The sequence below is a fragment of the Halichoerus grypus genome, chromosome 6, assembly GCF_964656455.1.
Source record: "Halichoerus grypus chromosome 6, mHalGry1.hap1.1, whole genome shotgun sequence".
NCBI classification, from domain to species: Eukaryota; Metazoa; Chordata; class Mammalia; order Carnivora; family Phocidae; genus Halichoerus; species Halichoerus grypus.
The window spans coordinates 118,946,558-118,963,515 of NC_135717.1; the positions used below are offsets into that span (position 1 = coordinate 118,946,558).

The 16,958-nt window shown below is 62.9% G+C and overlaps 1 protein-coding gene across 12 annotated transcripts; it reads left to right on the forward strand.

The window, feature by feature from the left end:
* Positions 1–446: 446 nt before the first annotated feature.
* TNS2 (tensin 2) lies at positions 447–16,774 on the forward strand. Of its 12 annotated transcripts, none has more exons than XM_078076006.1 (30): positions 3,359–3,564; positions 3,788–3,826; positions 5,202–5,310; positions 5,789–5,826; positions 6,703–6,741; positions 7,058–7,096; positions 7,247–7,296; positions 7,488–7,659; positions 7,947–7,997; positions 8,311–8,433; positions 8,521–8,585; positions 9,441–9,524; positions 9,988–10,100; positions 10,194–10,254; positions 10,529–10,604; positions 10,848–10,977; positions 11,060–11,125; positions 11,199–11,312; positions 11,499–12,707; positions 12,844–12,994; positions 13,296–13,711; positions 13,826–13,915; positions 14,234–14,359; positions 14,555–14,647; positions 14,774–14,851; positions 15,023–15,100; positions 15,510–15,678; positions 15,760–15,828; positions 15,968–15,997; positions 16,132–16,774. In XM_078076006.1, the coding sequence occupies exons 1-30, from the start codon at positions 3,490–3,492 to the stop codon at positions 16,268–16,270; spliced, it is 4,092 nt and encodes a 1,363-aa protein (XP_077932132.1). In that variant the 5' UTR covers positions 3,359–3,489; the 3' UTR covers positions 16,271–16,774. The 12 variants fall into 12 exon arrangements, with proteins under 12 accessions (XP_077932135.1, XP_077932128.1, XP_077932130.1 ...); XM_078076001.1 differs by having other exon boundaries at positions 3,392–3,564; positions 13,122–13,711; XM_078076009.1 differs by lacking the exons at positions 3,359–3,564; positions 3,788–3,826 and adding an exon at positions 447–465 and having other exon boundaries at positions 13,122–13,711.
* The last annotated feature ends 184 nt before the right edge of the window (positions 16,775–16,958 follow it).

Sequence of the window (16,958 nt, forward strand, 5' to 3'; positions counted from 1 at the left end):
AGCTGTGAGTCCTTGGGGGGAGAAGAGGTGGCCAGGACGTCTCCCCTGCGACAGAGGACTAGGGAAGGGTGTCCAGCGACTGGGGACACCAGGGACAGCAGGCATCTTCACCTGAATCTGGCGCCCCATGGGTCCCGATTTGGGGGTCAGGCTCGATCCCAATACTGTCCTGTGGAGGGGGCGACTGAGAGAGGCCGCGGTAGCTCTCTGCAGCGTTTCTAATGCCTTCTGGACCTGTGACCACTTTTTCTTCTGCGTCTGTCTGGCTCCTGTGTTCTGTTTTGCTCTTTTGCTGCGTCCTGCCGGGTAGCCTCTCCCGGGCTCGGAGACTTTCCCGTCCGTGCGTCCTCCGTGTCCGCCTCCTCACGCCCTCCCCAGCCCGGTCTCTTCCTGTCTCCAAGCGCCCCTCTGCCAGTCTCCGCGTCCCTCCTCGCCCTGAGCCCCGGGAGCGTGCGCCCGCAGAAGGTGGGGAGGACGAGAGGGAGAAGGAGGAGGCCGAGGGGCGGGGAGCGGGGGAACGTGGGGATTGGAGCCGGCAGGAGGGAGGAGAGCAGCGCGGGAGGGAGCGAGGGCGGGCGCGGGGCGCGGGGCGCGGCGGGCGCGGGAGGGAGCCCGGGCGAGCGCGGCGCCCGCTCCCGCCTCCTCCACCTCCTCCGCGTCGGCTCGGCGCGGGCCCGGCAGCATGGGCTGGCCCGGGGGCTCCCCCTGCTGCTGCCCCGCCCCGGCGCGCCCCCGCCCCGCCGGGCGCCCCCCGCAGGTGAGTGGCCGCGCGGCGCGGGGCGGGAGGGCGGTGGCCGGTGCGTCACGGCGGCCGGGCGGGGCCGGGGCCGGTCGCCAGGGGGCGCGGGGCGGCCCGGGGCGGCGGGGCCGCGGGACGGCCGCTCTCGAGGCTGGGGCCCGGGGCCGGGGGCCGGGGCGCGGGCGGGCGGCGGTGCGCCGGGCAGCGGGAAGCCGGGAGGGGGACCAGGGGGCGGGGCGCGGCCCGTGGTCACACTGCCGTCCCGCCCTCGCGCGTCCTGGGGCGCACGTTGCCCCCACACGCGGGCCGGGGACCTGGGCGGGAATTGGCGGCCGCACTCTGGCCTGGCCCGGGAGAGTGTGTGCGAGGGTTTTCCTTTTCTACTTCACTTCTGGGGAGACTGAGGTTCGATCTTCCAGCCCCACTCCTCGGCCCCCCTTTGGCTTCTCCCCTCATTTCTCCAGATCCCTCCGGGCGCACTCATATATGCCGCCTCTCCTCCCTCTCTCCTTCCCCGGGCCTCACCCCTCCTCCGCGGCTGGGCTCCCAGCCTCTCATCCAACCACAGCTATTTCCAGGAAGGGGGAGTGTGGGTGGAGGGGTTTCTCCAAACAAACCCAAGGCTTCGGAGTGAGAGGGGGCCAGGCTGGGGGAGAGATTGACAGGCTCCGGAATGTCCCAGGCAGGAGGAGGGCGAGGGTCCTAGGGGGTCTGGCCATGTCTTCCAGCCCAGCCCCGGTGAGCTCCTTTTCCTCTCAACTCTGGCTCTCCCATCTCCATCTCACTTCGGAGGCGCCCCAGGGAGTGGGGAGAGAGACTCAAAGCCATGCTTCCCTGGCCACCCAACACAGGGGTTAGTCAGTCCCCCAGATGGAACTACCAGGTGAGGGGACCTTTCAGCCCCTCTGGGGCCAGCAGGTGTAGAAAGAAGAATGCCGAAGGGGTCCTGGTCAAGGTGCATGCAACAGGAGCAGAGAAAGGCCACCCCAACCTACCCACCCACCACAGTGCTCCTCCTCCCCGCAGCTTGGCTGCGAACTGCACCGGGCCAGACCCAGTTGCCCACACTGGCCAGGGGCCTGGAATGCCCTGGGACCCAGCCAGGGTTGATGGGATGGGAGTGGGTTGCAAAACCAGTGCCCCTCTCCAGTTACACGCTAGGGGCCCAAGCCTGGCCACAGAGCTACCTCCCTGGCCAAGGTACTCTGGGAACAGACTTCCTGACCTGGAAGGAGGATTAGAGCTTCAAAGGCGAAGCCTCAGCCCAGGCCCATGCCAGGCAGGTCCAAAGAAGTGTCCCGAGTGGGCTCTCATAAGGGGGCTCATCTCAGAGAAGGCAGGATTAGACCAGTCCCTTGGGCATGAAGGAGGGAGAGGCAACTCTAAGGACCTGGTGGGAGAAGCCTGAGCTCTGGTACATTCAGTAAATGCCATGCAAATGAGGGGAGGCACATTTGCACATTCTTTCAAGTGACAGCTCCAGCCGGTCAAAGGGCTGCTGTCCAAGGCTTAGGGCTGAGGACCCCCTGGCCCTTAACCCCATATATTTTTGGAAGATTGCTCCCCCCCGCCCCACTTCCAAGGCCCCAATCCACCTCCTTCCCTTGACTCCTGGGACAGGAAGTTGGCCATGTTCCCAGGAGGGAGGCAGGAGGCCCACGGAGGGGAGTGGAGTATGTGTTGGGAGGGGGGCCTCCTGTCCAGTCCTTAGGCCCTGGGACAGCTGCTGAGGAGGGAGAGCAGAGCTAGGAGAGCCATGAAGGTAGTACTCAGCCTGGGGCGGGGGTGGGGGGGTGGGGGGGCCAGGGGAATGGCACGAGACGGGGCCCAGCCCTAGGGCCTGGGTGGAGGGCCAACATAGCAGGGCTGCGAAGAGGGGCTAGGGATCTGGGAGGTCTGGCTGGAAGAAGCCAAGGAATAGGGGTGCGAGGGAGTGGGGGGCTGGGCAAGGGGACTGTCAGGAGCAGAGCTGCTGGGGTGCTCTCAGGAGAAAGGCCTCAAACGCCCTGGGCTGGAGCGGGAGAATGGATCACTCCTGTGGGCAGAACAATCTTGTGGCTGAAATCAGGCCTTCCAGCGTGTATGGGAGGGAAGGGGGAGGCAGTGCGTGCTCTCCTTTTCCTACTTCACCACCAGTGAAACTGAGGCAGGAAGCTGGCCCTCCGTTTATTTTCCCTGCCCCTCAGGATACACTCCTGATTCTGGGCTGGCAGGAGCAGTGTGATTCCCAGCTCCCCCTTCCTCCCCACCCGAGGTCCCCTGAGAGCCTGAGAGTTCAGGCTGGGAGGCTGGCCTGGCCGGGGACACAGTGTTCCCCACTGGCCCTTGAGCCCTGCCCTGAGACCTAAATCCTCACCCCACCCCCACCCCGCCGCACCAGGGGCTGGATCTCAGGATCCTTGCAGATCCCTGGATAGGGTGGATCCCAGGGCATGGGGCAGCTCCAGAGCCAGAGGGCTGGGGGGCCAAAGATCCTGGACTGACACTCCCAGCAGGGTAGATCCTGGGAATCTGATCTCCTGGCCTCCCCCACATCCTCCCCCCCCCCCCACTTCCTGGAGCAGCGACCTGCCCCTTTCCCGCCTGCACTCCCCTCCACTTCCAGGGCTGGGCTTCTCCTCACACCAGCCAGACAGTCTACCCTCCACCCAGGGGAAGCAGCTGCCTCCGCCAGGCCGCTTCCAGGAAGCCCCGGGCCGGGCCCCAGCATTGTTCAGGCCCGCAGTCGGCACCCCAGGCAGCCGGACATCATGAAGTCCAGCGGCCCCGTGGAGAGGCTGCTCAGAGCCTTGGGGAGGAGGGACAGCAGCCGGGCCAGCAGCAGGGTAGGAGTGCCCGCCGGCTGGGCCGAGGAGGGGCAGGGGAGGCGGTGTGGGCAGTGGGGGAGGGGACCAGCACTGGGCCAGACCCTCTTCCCCCTGCCCCGCATGCCCTCACTACTCTGCCTCTCCCCGGAGGGGCCGGGCTGTGGTGTGAGCAGCAGAAGTTCGGATTAGAGCAGAACCTGGTGTCTACTTTGACTCCTCCAACTTCCCTGCCCTAATTCAGGCCAACCCTGGGGATCCTCGCCCCTACACCTGCACTCAGGTATATATACCGCAGGGTAGCACTTTTCCAGGTACAACCCCGGCGCCCCGGAGCAGGGCTGAGAGATCAGGCCCCTTCCCTGAGCCAAGAAGTTTGGGGGGAATGGGGTGGAAGTGGCAAAGGGAGGGGGGCGGCGGCCAGGTCCCAAAAGTGCTTTAGACACTGGGGCTTTGCTTTCCCCTGACATCATCTGTGCGTGCTGTTAATGCCAAAATGCACCCGGTTTTCCTAATGGGTCCGGCAAGGTTGGTCCAGAGAGTTCAGGTGGGGTTTAATCCAGCTGCTTCGGGACAGCCAAGAGACCAAAAGTGCTGCCTGGGTCCCCAGGATGGGGGGCCTGGAGGCCTATCACTCCGTTTCCCCATATTTCCTCAGCCTGACCCCAAAAGCAGCAGCTCAGGACAGCATGAGACAATATTATTGGGGTGGGGGGCGGGCAAGAACTTGAACTCCTGAGGGAGGAGAAACATGGGTAAAAGGGAGAGGAGGCATATGGTCCCTGGAGAGGATGAGTGAGGTGAACCCACAGTGGGAAGGATGGGACTGGGGGCCATGATGGGGCATCCCTGCCTCACTGCATTCTGGGTGGGGAGGGGCCCAACAGGGCATCTGGTCCACCTCCTCCCCCATCCCATGCTGGAGTCCAACTTGGACCTCCTCAAGTGACAGGGTGCTCACTACATCCACAAGTAGCAAGAAAGCTAACTGTTTCCCTCCGTGTCATGCCTCTGTCTGCCTGTCCCTCCAGCGTTACCACCCCCTCCTTACACAATTGCTGCCTGCCGCCTCAATGCACAATGAGTAAACATGTTGTTCTGACAGTAGGGGGAGGAGGGCATGTCAGCTGTCCAGAGCATGGGGACAGCGGGAGCCAGGGGAGTAGGACTGGCTGAGGCCACTCCTGTCACGTTAGTCTGGGTGTTGCGTGACTGACATCCTACATTCCTGTCTGGACCCCCTCCTGCTCACTCTCCACAGGGACCTTCACCTGGGGAGGCCATCTGGGAGGAGAAACGGGGAGCCCTTACAAAGGAAAGTCAGAGAGCACCCCCCAACCAGGAGGAAAGCCCTAGCGCTTGGGGAGGCAGTGACCACAAGGGTTTCACACCCCAGGGCCATAGGAAGGGCCTGAGTGATTCCTCAGAGAAGAGGTGACCCGGCTGAGGTGACGCAAGGTGGCAGGTTCCACACACCATCAAGGACAGGCCCCACACCGGCCCAGAAACAGGTGGGCCAAGTGTGTCTTAGGAGTGTGGGGGCTTTAGCAGGACGGAGGAAGAAAGAAACCAGTGCAGTGCCAAGACCCTGGCCCAGTCCCGGAGACGGGCCCGCTGAGAACTGACACCTCTCTGTCGGCGTGTCCCTCCACCCATAGCCTAGGAAAGCTGAGCCACATAGCTTCCGGGAGAAGGTCTTCCGGAAGAAGCCACCAGTCTGTGCAGTGTGTAAGGTGACCATCGATGGGACTGGCGTCTCATGCAGAGGTGAGGTGCCCCGTCGTGTGGCTGAGAGCCTCCGCCCAGCACCACCGTGCGCACAACTCCAGCGGCCAGACTCACGCAAATCGTAATGAGCCTGCTGCCCCTGGACTGGGCAACACGGGAGCCAAGAGGCAGCTGCCTCCCCTCCAAACAGCCCTTGCTCCCGGTGACAGACACTTCCCACCCCCCACCCCCCGCAACCCAGGAGACCCACTACTCCCCGCCCTCCCTCCCTCCTCGCCCCCACCCACCCAAGGACGTTAGCCCTGGCTCGCTCCCTCCCTGGCCTGGGCAGTACTACCCCACTGCCATATGCTTCCCTTGAACTGCCTCTGCCCCCCCCCCCACTCCATCTCAACACACTCTTGGAAGTCCCAAGATCTGGTCCCAGGGCCTGGGGAAATGGGGGGAGGACTACCCCTTCCACTGCCCCCAAAAGGCCCCTGCTAACCTCTCTCTTCTCCCGACCATCCCTCTCTAGTTTGCAAGGTGGCAACACACAGAAAATGTGAAGCAAAGGTGGGTGCTTGATTGGGGGAGGGGGACTAGAGTCCCTTGCTCTGAAACAGGCTTCTCCAGCCACACTGGCATCAACCCTCCACCCCTCTCATCACTGGGGAACCCCTGCTGGGGTGGGGGAGAGTGCTGTACTGGGCCCTTTAAGAACCACCCTACTCCACCCCCTGGAGGGCTGGCCCAGGCCGGTGGACAGGAGACAGCGTTTGTCTTGGTGCTGTGCCCAGGCTGCAGCTGGCGAGAGGGTGGGGGTGGGGAAGAGGAGGAGAATGAGGAGGAGGAAGGGTGGGGTGGGTGGGTGGGGGGAGCAGGATTTCAAAGACTGGGCAGCCGGATGGGCTGTGCCTTCCCTCTGGGGAAGGGTCCTCAGGATGCCTGGGTGGGTCTCGTCCTGGGCCCTGGAAAAGGCCCGGCAGAAGGTACAAGATAGTGCCACTGTCCACTGGGGACCTGAGACAGCCCCATCTCTGAGGAGGTTCCCTGGTCCTCCTTCTGCAGTGCGGGGGGGTCCCAGGGCTTGAAGTTGGCCTGGGGGAGCTGTGTACTCAGGGGCGGGGTCTCCCGGTGAAAGAGGCCAGTGTCCGTTCCTGGCCATGGCCTGCCTACATGGCTCTATATATAACTCCTGCCCCGCAGCTGGATGAATGGGGGTCTGTGTGGGCAGGGGGCTGGGAGCCAAGAGCAACAAGTGGGGGGCCCAGGGGTGGGGGACCGAGAGGCCAGAGGGGAGGCTCCCTTAAATAGAGGAACCTCCGCTGGAGTGTGCGCCCATCTTCTGAAAGCCCCTCCACCTTGCTGAAGCTGAGGGGTAGCCCCATCCTCAAGCCCAGGAGGGTCCATTGCCCCAGGAGCTCAGTCCCTCACTCGGTCTCCTTCCAGGTGACTTCGTCCTGTCAGGCCTTGCCTCCCGCGGAGCTGGTGAGTGTGCTCTGAGATGCAGTGGGGGAGGCAAGGAACCTGGCTGAGATGTCCAAAGGTCTGGTGGCCACAGAGAGGGCCCCCAGGAGGTTACCTTGAATGGACTGCTCTGGGTGTTGGTAATCCTGAGGGAGAGGGAAAAAAATGAGCCCTCTGCTCTTCTTGCCCTTGGGCCTGCTGGGGGTTAGGACTCCTCTCCCCTCGCCCAGTCCAGCCCCTACAGGGACACTGGCGTGCCCTCTCCACCATCCCCAGGCACAGACTGGTCCCTGCCCCCGCCCTAACCCCTCCCTTTTCCTTCTCCATCTCCCTCTAGCGGAGAAACACGGCCCCTGTGAGGCGCATAGAGCACCTGGTAAGTGATGCTGGAGGAGGGTGCGAAGCAGGTAGCTCGGGGAGTACGGACCTAGGTTTCGGCTGAAGACAAAAGTTCAGGGGACTCTGGAGCGGGGTGCCTAGACTGGGGGGCACCCAAACATGTGCACCGTCTCCTCTCATCCACCAGGGATCCACCAAGTCACTTAACCACTCAAAGCAGCGCAGCACTCTGCCCAGGTAAGTGAGGGCGCCGGGGTGGTCCCCTACCTCAGCCCTGCGCAGCGCCCCCCAGCAAAGCTCTCCGGGGCAGCCCCCCGCCCGCCAGCGGCCCCACCTACCCTGGGGACCCAGAGGCCTCGCCCTCCGCTCCCACCGGCCCCCCCGGGAGCCCCGTCCCCGTGCCTGACGCAGGCTTCTCCCCCTCCCAGGAGCTTCAGCCTGGACCCGCTTATGGAGCGCCGCTGGGACTTGGACCTCACTTACGTGACGGAGCGGATCCTGGCCGCCGCCTTCCCCACGCGGCCCGACGAGCAGCGACACCGGGGACACCTGCGCGAGCTGGCTCACGTGCTGCAATCCAAGCACCGCGACAAGTACCTGGTGAGGGGCGGGGCCTTCCACTGTCCGCCAGTGACAGGGCTGGGAGACCCAGATGGGCGGAGCTGCTCCCTGACGCCAATCTCGCAGAGGCGCGGCCCCCCAGGAGGCGGGGCCCGGGGGCGGGGCCGCGGGAGCCGATCGGGAACGCCCCCTCTGGGCTGTCACGGTTAGGCCGGGCCCGTAGCGACCTCCTCGTTTGGGAGAAAGACTTTGCTTAGGGTCACGGCAGGGGACAGCCCCTCGCTTCTTGAGGTCACTTCCGTCTAAAACCCCCCCTTTACTTGCAGCTCTTCAACCTTTCAGAGAAAAGACATGACCTGACCCGCCTGAACCCCAAGGTAGGAGGGGATTAAAGCCATTAAACTGAACCACCCCCACCCTGAAGCCCCCAGCCTCCTCGTTATTAATAGTAGCGATGGGCATCTACTTCACTCTTAAGCACTTTCCCAGATGACTTATTACTTGAGACACCAAAGCATGGTGCAGGAGACATCAACCCATTGTACTGGTGAGGAAAGTGTTGAGGCTGGTTGTCTTGGACAACCAACAGTCCCTTGACCTTGGCCCCGACCGACCCCTACACCTGGTCCCTTTTCCATCCCCACCCATCTCTCTTCGCTTGTGGCCCCCACCGTCACCCCCCCCCCCCAGGTCCAGGACTTCGGCTGGCCTGAGCTGCATGCGCCCCCCCTGGACAAGCTGTGTTCCATCTGCAAAGCCATGGAGACGTGGCTCAGTGCTGACCCACAGCACGTGGTCGTACTGTACTGCAAGGTGGGCTGGGACCTCGGGTTCACAGGGCTGGGGTGCCCTCAGCCTGGGGCCCCAGCTGGCCCTCCATTCCTCTCTCTCTATCCTCAGGGGAGCAAGGGCAAGCTTGGGGTCATCGTCTCTGCCTACATGCACTACAGCAAGATCTCTGCAGGGTGAGGCTCCCTGGCCCCCGACTGGCCCCTCCCCCAGTGACCTTGCCTCCAGTTGGCCTCGAGGAGCCCATCTCCCTTGAAGCCCACCTCTGTGTTCAGAGAGTCATTTACTATCAACTTGGCCTTTCCACCTCCTTTTTCTCACTTGTACTTCACCACGGTTCCCTGTAGAGGATTTGTATCAGATCCCTAGGGTTGATGGAACAAAGTGCCACCAACTAAGTGGCTTAAGACCACAGAAATTAGTTGCCTCGGTTCTGGAGGCTAGGAGTCTAAACCCGAGGTGTCAGCAGGGCTGCACCCCCACTGAGACTCTGGGTAGAACCCTTCCTCTAGCTTCTGGTGGTGACCAGCCATCCTTGGTGACCAGCCATCCTTGGTGTCCCTTGGCTTGCCGCTGCATCACTCCAGCTCCGCCTCGGTCGTCACGTGGCTTTCTTCCTGTGTGTGTGTCTGTCTGTCTCTTCTCTTCTTCTAAGGACACCAATCATATTGGATTAAGGGCTCATCCCTACTCCAGTATAACATCTTAACTAATTCCATCTGCAACGACTCTATTTCCAAATAAGGTCACATTCTGAGGTACATATCTTTTGGGGAGACACAATTCAACCCATAACATGGTCTTATTGCCCCATTTTACAGCGGAGGAAACTAAAAACTCAGGGAACACTGGCCTGAGGTCCAACAACTAGTAAAGTGACTGTCTATGGGGTTTCTAGTCCTCTTCGTCACCACTGGGCTTCCTCTAGACTCAGGGGGATCACACGTCTCCTCCCTCCCCTGGGGCTTAGGGGCGGGAGGCCTGGATGGATACCAGGCCCTGATCCCCCACACTGGCCCTGTGGTCCCCAGGGCAGACCAGGCACTGGCCACACTAACCATGAGGAAGTTCTGCGAGGACAAGGTGGCCGCGGAGCTGCAGCCCTCCCAGCGCCGGTGAGCAGCCTGGGTGGGGATGGGCCGCAGGAGCGGCTCCCTCCATGGCCGCCAAGGCCAAGATTCTCTCGTTCATGCAGCACATCTTAATGGAGCACCTTCTGTGTGCCAGGCACTGGGCCAAATGCTGAGAATTCAGAACAAACCAGGTCCCTGCTCTCGTGGAGCTTGTGATAAAGAGAGACTTACAGGACAGTCAGAGCCCATCTCTATCATGGGAAGCAGAGATCTCGGGGGAAGAGCATTCTAGGCAGAGGGGCCAGCAAGTACAAATCTCAGAGACAGCAAGAGGGACTGAGGTTAGATGTGAGGAAGAATTTTCCGGTGAGCTGGAAGATGGGGAGGGAAGTGCTAAGAAGGGCAGGCCTTCCGGGGGGGGGGGGCGGGGTGTGCATAGTAGAAATGATACAAAGGGGCCCCCAGAGGAAGGGGCTTATGTTCTCACCGACACTCACCCCACCAGATATATCAGCTACTTCAGTGGCCTCCTGTCTGGCTCCATCAGAATGAACAGCAGCCCTCTCTTCCTGCACTACGTCCTCGTGCCCGTGCTGCCAGCCTTTGAACCGGGCACGGGTGAGTCTGCCGGGATGGGCTCCACAGGGAGGGCCGTCCCCCACCCCCTCCCTTCAGCGCGCCTCACGTGCCTTCTCCTTCCTGCGCCTCCAGGCTTCCAGCCGTTCCTCAAGATCTACCAGTCCATGCAGCTGGTCTACACATCTGGAATCTAGTGAGTGCTCTCTTCCCAGGCCCCTGCTCCCTGCAGTCCTGCTCCTCCAGCCTCCCCAGACACCTGGGCCTCCCGCTCCTGCCACTGTACCCAGAAATGTATGCCGTTGTGGTGTCCGTCTTACAGACGGAGAGGCTGATGCTCAGCTAAAGGCCTCTCACTCAGGGCTCAGACCCCAGTCTCCTAACTCCCTCCTGACCCTTGCTACCCTACCTACCCCCACCCCAGCCCAAGTGCCTCTCGTTCAGCCTCTGCCTCATCCTCTCTTCCTCAGTCACATTGCAGGCCCTGGGCCCCAGCAGCTTTGCATCAGCCTGGAGCCAGCCCTCCTCCTCAAAGGCGATGTCATGGTGAGGGGGCCATCCTGGGAAGGGGGGTGCAAGGGGTAGTGGTGTATCCCACCAGCTGCAGAGTCTCTGGTGAGTCATCAGTTCAAGGCAGACTGGAGGGCGGAAAGCTAGTCCCCGGGCGGGGGAAGTCACCTTGAGGTGAGGCCCGGCAGAGCTGTGGCCAGACAGTCTGCAGGGTGGAAGCACAGAGGAGGCGTAAGTAGACAGGAGGGCCTGACCCGCGGCCTCCCTTCCCTCATCCAGGTGACCTGCTATCACAAGGGTGGCCGGGGGACAGACCGGACCCTGGTGTTCCGAGTTCAGTTCCACACGTGCACCATCCACGGGCCGCGGCTCACTTTCCCCAAGGACCAGCTGGACGAGGCCTGGGCTGGTGAGTTGGAGACAGATGCGGTGGCTGGAGCCCAGGTGAGGGCGGGCAGGGGGCCTGGCTCCTCACTGTCCACTCCCCGCAGATGAGAGGTTCCCCTTCCAAGCCTCAGTGGAGTTCGTCTTCTCCTCCAGCCCAGAAAAGATCAAAGGTAAGAGCCAACCCTTGGGGGAGGACTAAAGGTTGTGTCCCTGCTCCCCAACACCTGGGTGGCCCTTCGGCAGGAAACACCCCACGGAATGAGCCTTCGGTCTCTGTTGACTACAACACCGCGGAGCCCGCCGTGCGCTGGGACTCCTACGAGAACTTCAATCAGCACCATGAGGACAGTGTGGACGGTGCGTGGGGCAGGCCCAGGGGTGGTGGGAGGTGTAGGTTTGGGGGGGCACACTCCTTCCTCCCAGGCAGAATCCCCCTCCCGAGAAACACCCCTGAGCCGCAGTCTCCTGCACTGTCCCCTCTCATTAACTCTCTCTCCCCCTTCTCCCTGCTTGCCCTCCCTCCCTGGTCCTCTCCCCACTCAGGCTCCCCGACCCACACCCGGGGACCTCTGGATGGCAGTCCTTATGCCCAGGTGCAGCGGACCCCCCGCCAGACCCCGCCAGCGCCCTCTCCAGAGCCACCTCCACCCCCCATGCTCTCTGTCAGCAGCGACTCTGGCCATTCGTCCACGCTGACCACGGAGCCCGCTGCCGAGTCCCCCGGGCGGCCGCCCCCGACGGCTGCCGAGCGGCAGGAGCTAGATCGCCTCCTGGGAGGCTGTGGAGTGGCCGGTGGGGGCCGGGGAGCTGGCCGTGAGACGGCCATCCTAGATGACGAGGAGCAGCCCCCCGCGGGCGGAGGCCCGCACCTCGGAATGTACTCGGGCCACAGACCTGGCCTCAGCCGCCACTGCTCCTGCCGCCAGGGCTACCGGGAGCCCTGCGGGGTCCCCAACGGGGGCTACTACCGGCCGGAGGGAACCCTGGAGAGGCGGCGGCTGGCCTATGGGGGCTACGAGGGGCACCCCCCGGGCTACGCCGAGGCCTCCGTGGAGAAGAGGCGCCTCTGCCGATCACTGTCTGAGGGGCCGTATCCCTACCCCCCCGAGCTGGGGAAACCAGCCAATGCGGACTTCGGCTACCGGGCCCCGGGCTACCGGGAGGTGGTGATCCTGGAGGACGCGGGGCTGCCTGCGCTCTGCCCGTGCCCCGCCTGTGAGAAGCTGGCGCTGCCCACTGCTGCCCTATATGGGCTGCGGCTGGAGAGGGAGGCCGGAGAGGGGTGGGCGGGTGAGGCCGGCAAGCCTCTCCTGCACCCGGTGCGGCCCGGGCACCCACTGCCCCTGCTGGTGCCTGCCTGTGGGCATCACCATGGCCCGCTGCCCGACTACAGCTGCCTGAAGCCGCCCAAGGCAGGCGAGGACGGGCACGAAGCCTGCTCCTATGGCGTGTGCCCTGAGGGCAGGTATGGGCACCCAGGGTACCCTGCCCTGGTGACCTACAGCTACGGAGGAGCAGTTCCCAGTTACTGCCCGGCGTATGGCCGGGTGCCCCATACCTGTGGCTCTCCGGCCGAGGGCAGAGGGTACTCCAGTTCTGGCGCCCACTCCCCACGGGCCGGCTCCATATCCCCGGGCAGCCCACCCTACCCACAGTCCAGGAAGCTGAGCTACGAGATCCCTGCGGAGGAGGGAGGGGACAGGTACCCGATGCCGGGGCACCTGGCCCCAGCGGGACCCTTGGCATCTGCAGGTGAGGGCGCTGGGGTGGGGAGTGCCTAGGGAAGAGGAGGGTTCTGGAAAATGGTGGGGAAGGTGCAGAGTGAGAGAGCGCTAAGCCGGACAGAAGGACTTCTGGCTCACAGCCCCTGTTCTCACCTTCCCCCCAGAGTCACCTGAGCCAGCGTCCTGGAGGGAGGGCCCGAGCAGGCACAGCACCCTGCCGCGGTCTCCCCGTGATGCTCCGTGCAGCGCCTCTTCTGACCTGTCTGGGCCCTCCACACCCCTGCACACCAGCAGCCCAGTGCAGGGCAAGGAAAGGTACGCGGCGGGGCTGGGGCTGCCCAGGGACCGAGGCAGCCTGCAAGCTGGGGGTGGGGGCGGCTCACACAGGGACTCTGCAGCCCTACTAACCTACTCACCACCGGCCCGCCCTCCCCAACTGCAGCACCCGACGGCAGGACACCACATCCCCCACCTTGGTGCCCACTCAGAGACTAAGTCCTGGCGAGGCCTTGCCATCCACTCCCCAGGGAGGCGCTGAAAAGGCTCCCGAGCTGCCAGCAAGAAGCGGGCTGGAGCTTCCGGCCCCTAGCCCCTTCTCCTCCACCTCCCCCCCCAGGTCACCCAATGATTGGCCTCAGGAGAAGAGCCCGGGGAGCCGCTCGGACAGTGCCAGTCCGAGGGGCCCCGTGCCCACCTCGCTGCCTGGCCTCCGCCATGCCCCCTGGCAGGGCCTTCGAGATCCCCCAGATAGTCCGGATGGGTCCCCCCTCACTCCTGTGCCTACCCAGATGCCCTGGCTCGTGGCCAGCTCAGAGCCGCCCCAGAGCTCACCCACGCCTGCCTTCCCCGTGGCTGCCTCCTATGACATCAGTGGCCCGACCCAGCCCCCACTTCCGGAGAAACGCCACTTGCTGGGACCTGGGCAACAGCCAGGACCCTGGGGCTCAGAGCAGGCATCACCACCAGCCAGAGGCACCAGTCACCATGTCACCTTTGCACCTCTGCTCCCGGATAATGTCGCCCAATCCCCAGGTATAAAGGCCTTGAGGAGGGTGGGACCCCCTTGTGAGAACCTGTCTCCCAAGGAGGGGCATGGCATGGGCACTGGGAAGCACTGGGGCCAAACTTGGTCCCTCCCTGTCCTAGAGCCCCCTGTGCACGAGAGCCAGAGCAATGTCAAGTTCGTCCAGGATACGTCCAAGTTCTGGTACAAACCACACCTGTCCCGTGACCAAGGTGAGAAGCCAGCCTGCCCCTCCCCTCCCACCCTCCTGGACCCTGTCTTGGCTTAAGAACCCATCCTTGGGGCCTCCTCCCTGTCTCAGCAGGTTTACCTGGGCTGAGTCTCTCACTAGCAGGTGGTTCTGGGCTTTCGGCCCAAGGAGGTTTAGACTCAACACTGTCAATGCCCTTTTAACTCTAAAGTTCCATCCCCAGGTGCCCCAAAACACCACAGCCGTTAGGGTGAGAGGCCTAGGGAGCTTGGGTAGCAGAGGTAGAGAGCCGATACATGGGGCTCAATCAGCCACTGTGAAAACTCCCACCTCCTCCCAGCCATTGCTCTGCTGAAGGACAAGGATCCTGGGGCCTTCCTGATCAGGGACAGTCATTCATTCCAAGGAGCCTATGGGCTGGCCCTCAAAGTGGCCACACCTCCACCCAGCGCCCAGCCCTGGAAAGGTACAGAATGCCCAAATGAGGGAGAAGGGGAGTGGAGTCGGGGGAGGTACCAGAGGCAAGACAAGGTGGGGTGGGCCATGGCCCTTCTTGGTGGGGAGAGGCAGGAAGTGACCTCTCCAGCTCTGGAAAGAATCCCAGCAGGGGAGAAAGCTGGGACCTAGAATCTGATAAAGCCGTCCTCTCCCCTCCCCTCAGGGGACCCTTTGGAACAGCTGGTCCGCCATTTTCTCATTGAAACTGGGCCCAAAGGGGTGAAGATCAAGGGCTGTCCCAGTGAGCCCTACTTTGGTGAGCAGCAGGGGCCGAGAAGGTTACAGTGGGTTGGTTTAGGGGGGCCAAAGGGCCTTAGGAGGGTGGAGGGAGAGCTGGGGCTATCTGGGGGCACCTCATGGCTGCTCTCACCTCTCCCTGCAGGCAGCCTGTCCGCCCTGGTCTCCCAGCACTCCATCTCCCCACTGTCCCTGCCCTGCTGCCTGCGCATTCCCAGCAAAGGTGGGTGACTTGTGATCTGTCCTCCCACTTCTCCTCACCCACTGCAGCCCAAGGCAGCATCCCCAGGTCCTGGCTCCCAGCCTGCCTTCCCTTGGAACAACAAAGAGTTCTCCAGTGCCTAGAGAATGGGGCTCCCTGCTGACCTTCCCTGTTGGCCCTCATTTCCCTCAGATCCTCTAGAGGAGACCCCAGAGGCCCCGGTGCCCGCCAACATGAGCACAGCAGCAGACCTCCTCCGTCAGGGTGCCGGTAGGGACCTCCCCCTCCCTTTTTCCCTCCCTCTGGGCACCAGGTGGGGTGCTACCGGGGCAGGCAGGAGGCACTGAAAGGCCTGGAGGTGGGCGGGCCCTATTTGTAGTGGCGGTGGGAAAGGGGTCTTCAGTCTAGGACCCCAAAATCATGAACATGAAAATCTTGGTGGGGGTGGGGGAAGGTCTTGTTAGCATGCAGATTCTTGGGCCCCTTTCCAGCATTTCTGACTGTAGATCTGGGGGAGTTGTAGAATCTGCCTTTTTAACAGGTGACCTGTGATTCCAACGACTTTTGAGCAGCGGTCGCGGGAGAAAGGGCAAGAGCTGGGCGTGTGGAGGGATAGGGGAAGACAGATCTGGGTGCTGGCGAAGCCGGTGCTCTCCTCCAGCCCTCTCCTGCCTCCTAGCCTGCAGTGTGCTCTACCTGACCTCCGTGGAGACAGAGTCATTGACGGGACCCCAGGCGGTGGCCCGGGCCAGCTCGGCAGCTCTGAGCTGCAGCCCCCGGCCCACCCCAGCCATCATCCACTTCAAGGTCTCGGCCCAGGGCATTACACTGACAGACAACCAAAGGAAGTGAGTATGTGCGCCGAACTCCCTGGGGGCCCTGGGGATCCCCGTTTCTGGCTGTGACCTTCCCCGTGATCCTCCTCGAAGGCTCTTCTTTCGCCGCCATTACCCAGTGAACAGCATCACCTTCTCCAGCACTGATCCTCAGGACCGGAGGTGAGCCTCCCTCCCGACCCTTGGCTCCCACAGCCCCATGCTCCCGTCAGGCCCTGCAGACCGGGCAGTCCCCTGCCCCAGCCCTCCTTCAGTAGCTGGACCCTGGGTGCATTTCTTCACGGTTCTTCTCTTTCTGCAGATGGGCCAACCCCGACGGGACCACCTCCAAGTAAGCCTCCCCAACAAGTCCCACCCCTTCCCTCCATGGGTCTGAGGCGCTGCCTTCCTCCCAAACCCTGGCTCTGCAGTCTTTTTGTGGAAGGGATGCTGAGCCCCCTCCCCACCCTGCCTTTGTACCCCTAGGATCTTTGGTTTCGTGGCCAAGAAGCCGGGAAGCCCCTGGGAGAACGTGTGTCACCTCTTTGCAGAGCTTGACCCAGATCAGCCTGCAGATGCCATTGTCACCTTCATCACCAAAGTCCTTCTGGGTCAGAGAAAGTGAAGGCAGGCCACAAGCTCAGAGCCCACGTCAACACCGCGCACCTCTCAGCACCCCACAGTCCTCACTTCCCCTGGCCTAGGCCCAGGAGACCCAGGAGCCAGCCCCCTCCCTTAGGAACGGGGAGTGGGCATCAGCCTGGGCCACTGCTCTCCTTCCCTGCCCCCAGCCTGCTAAAGCCAACTGGGTGGGCCCGCGAGATGACTTTGCACGTGAGCAGATGGCAGAGATGGGCGTGTGAAGGGTGAGGAAGCATCAGCAGGTGAACCCTGGAGGGGATGTGGACAGCCCCAGCTGCAGAACATCAGCCCTGGAGGGGAAACAGGGCCTGCCAGCTCCAACCAGCTGCAGGTCCCAGCCCGGCAGGAAGAAGGGGAAGAGGTATGGGGAGCAAGGCACTCCCTCCCCCGCCTCCCCCTCTGAGCAGAGAGATCAGAGCAGGATCACATGAATGGGGGGAAAAAAGAGTCTATTTTTGTCTAATAATAAAGAATTTCTATAACATGATTTTGGAGTTGAAGTCGAACCTTGTTCACGAGAAGGTCAAAGCCTTGTCTCCCCCAAGGGCATACCTGTGCTTCTTGGGGGCATCCCAGGCCCAGAGCCAGGTCTACGGAACACACGCCATCCCCATCCTGGGCCTCATACTGGTCCAAGTCCAAGCTGCCTCAGCTGCCCCCACCTCTAGCCC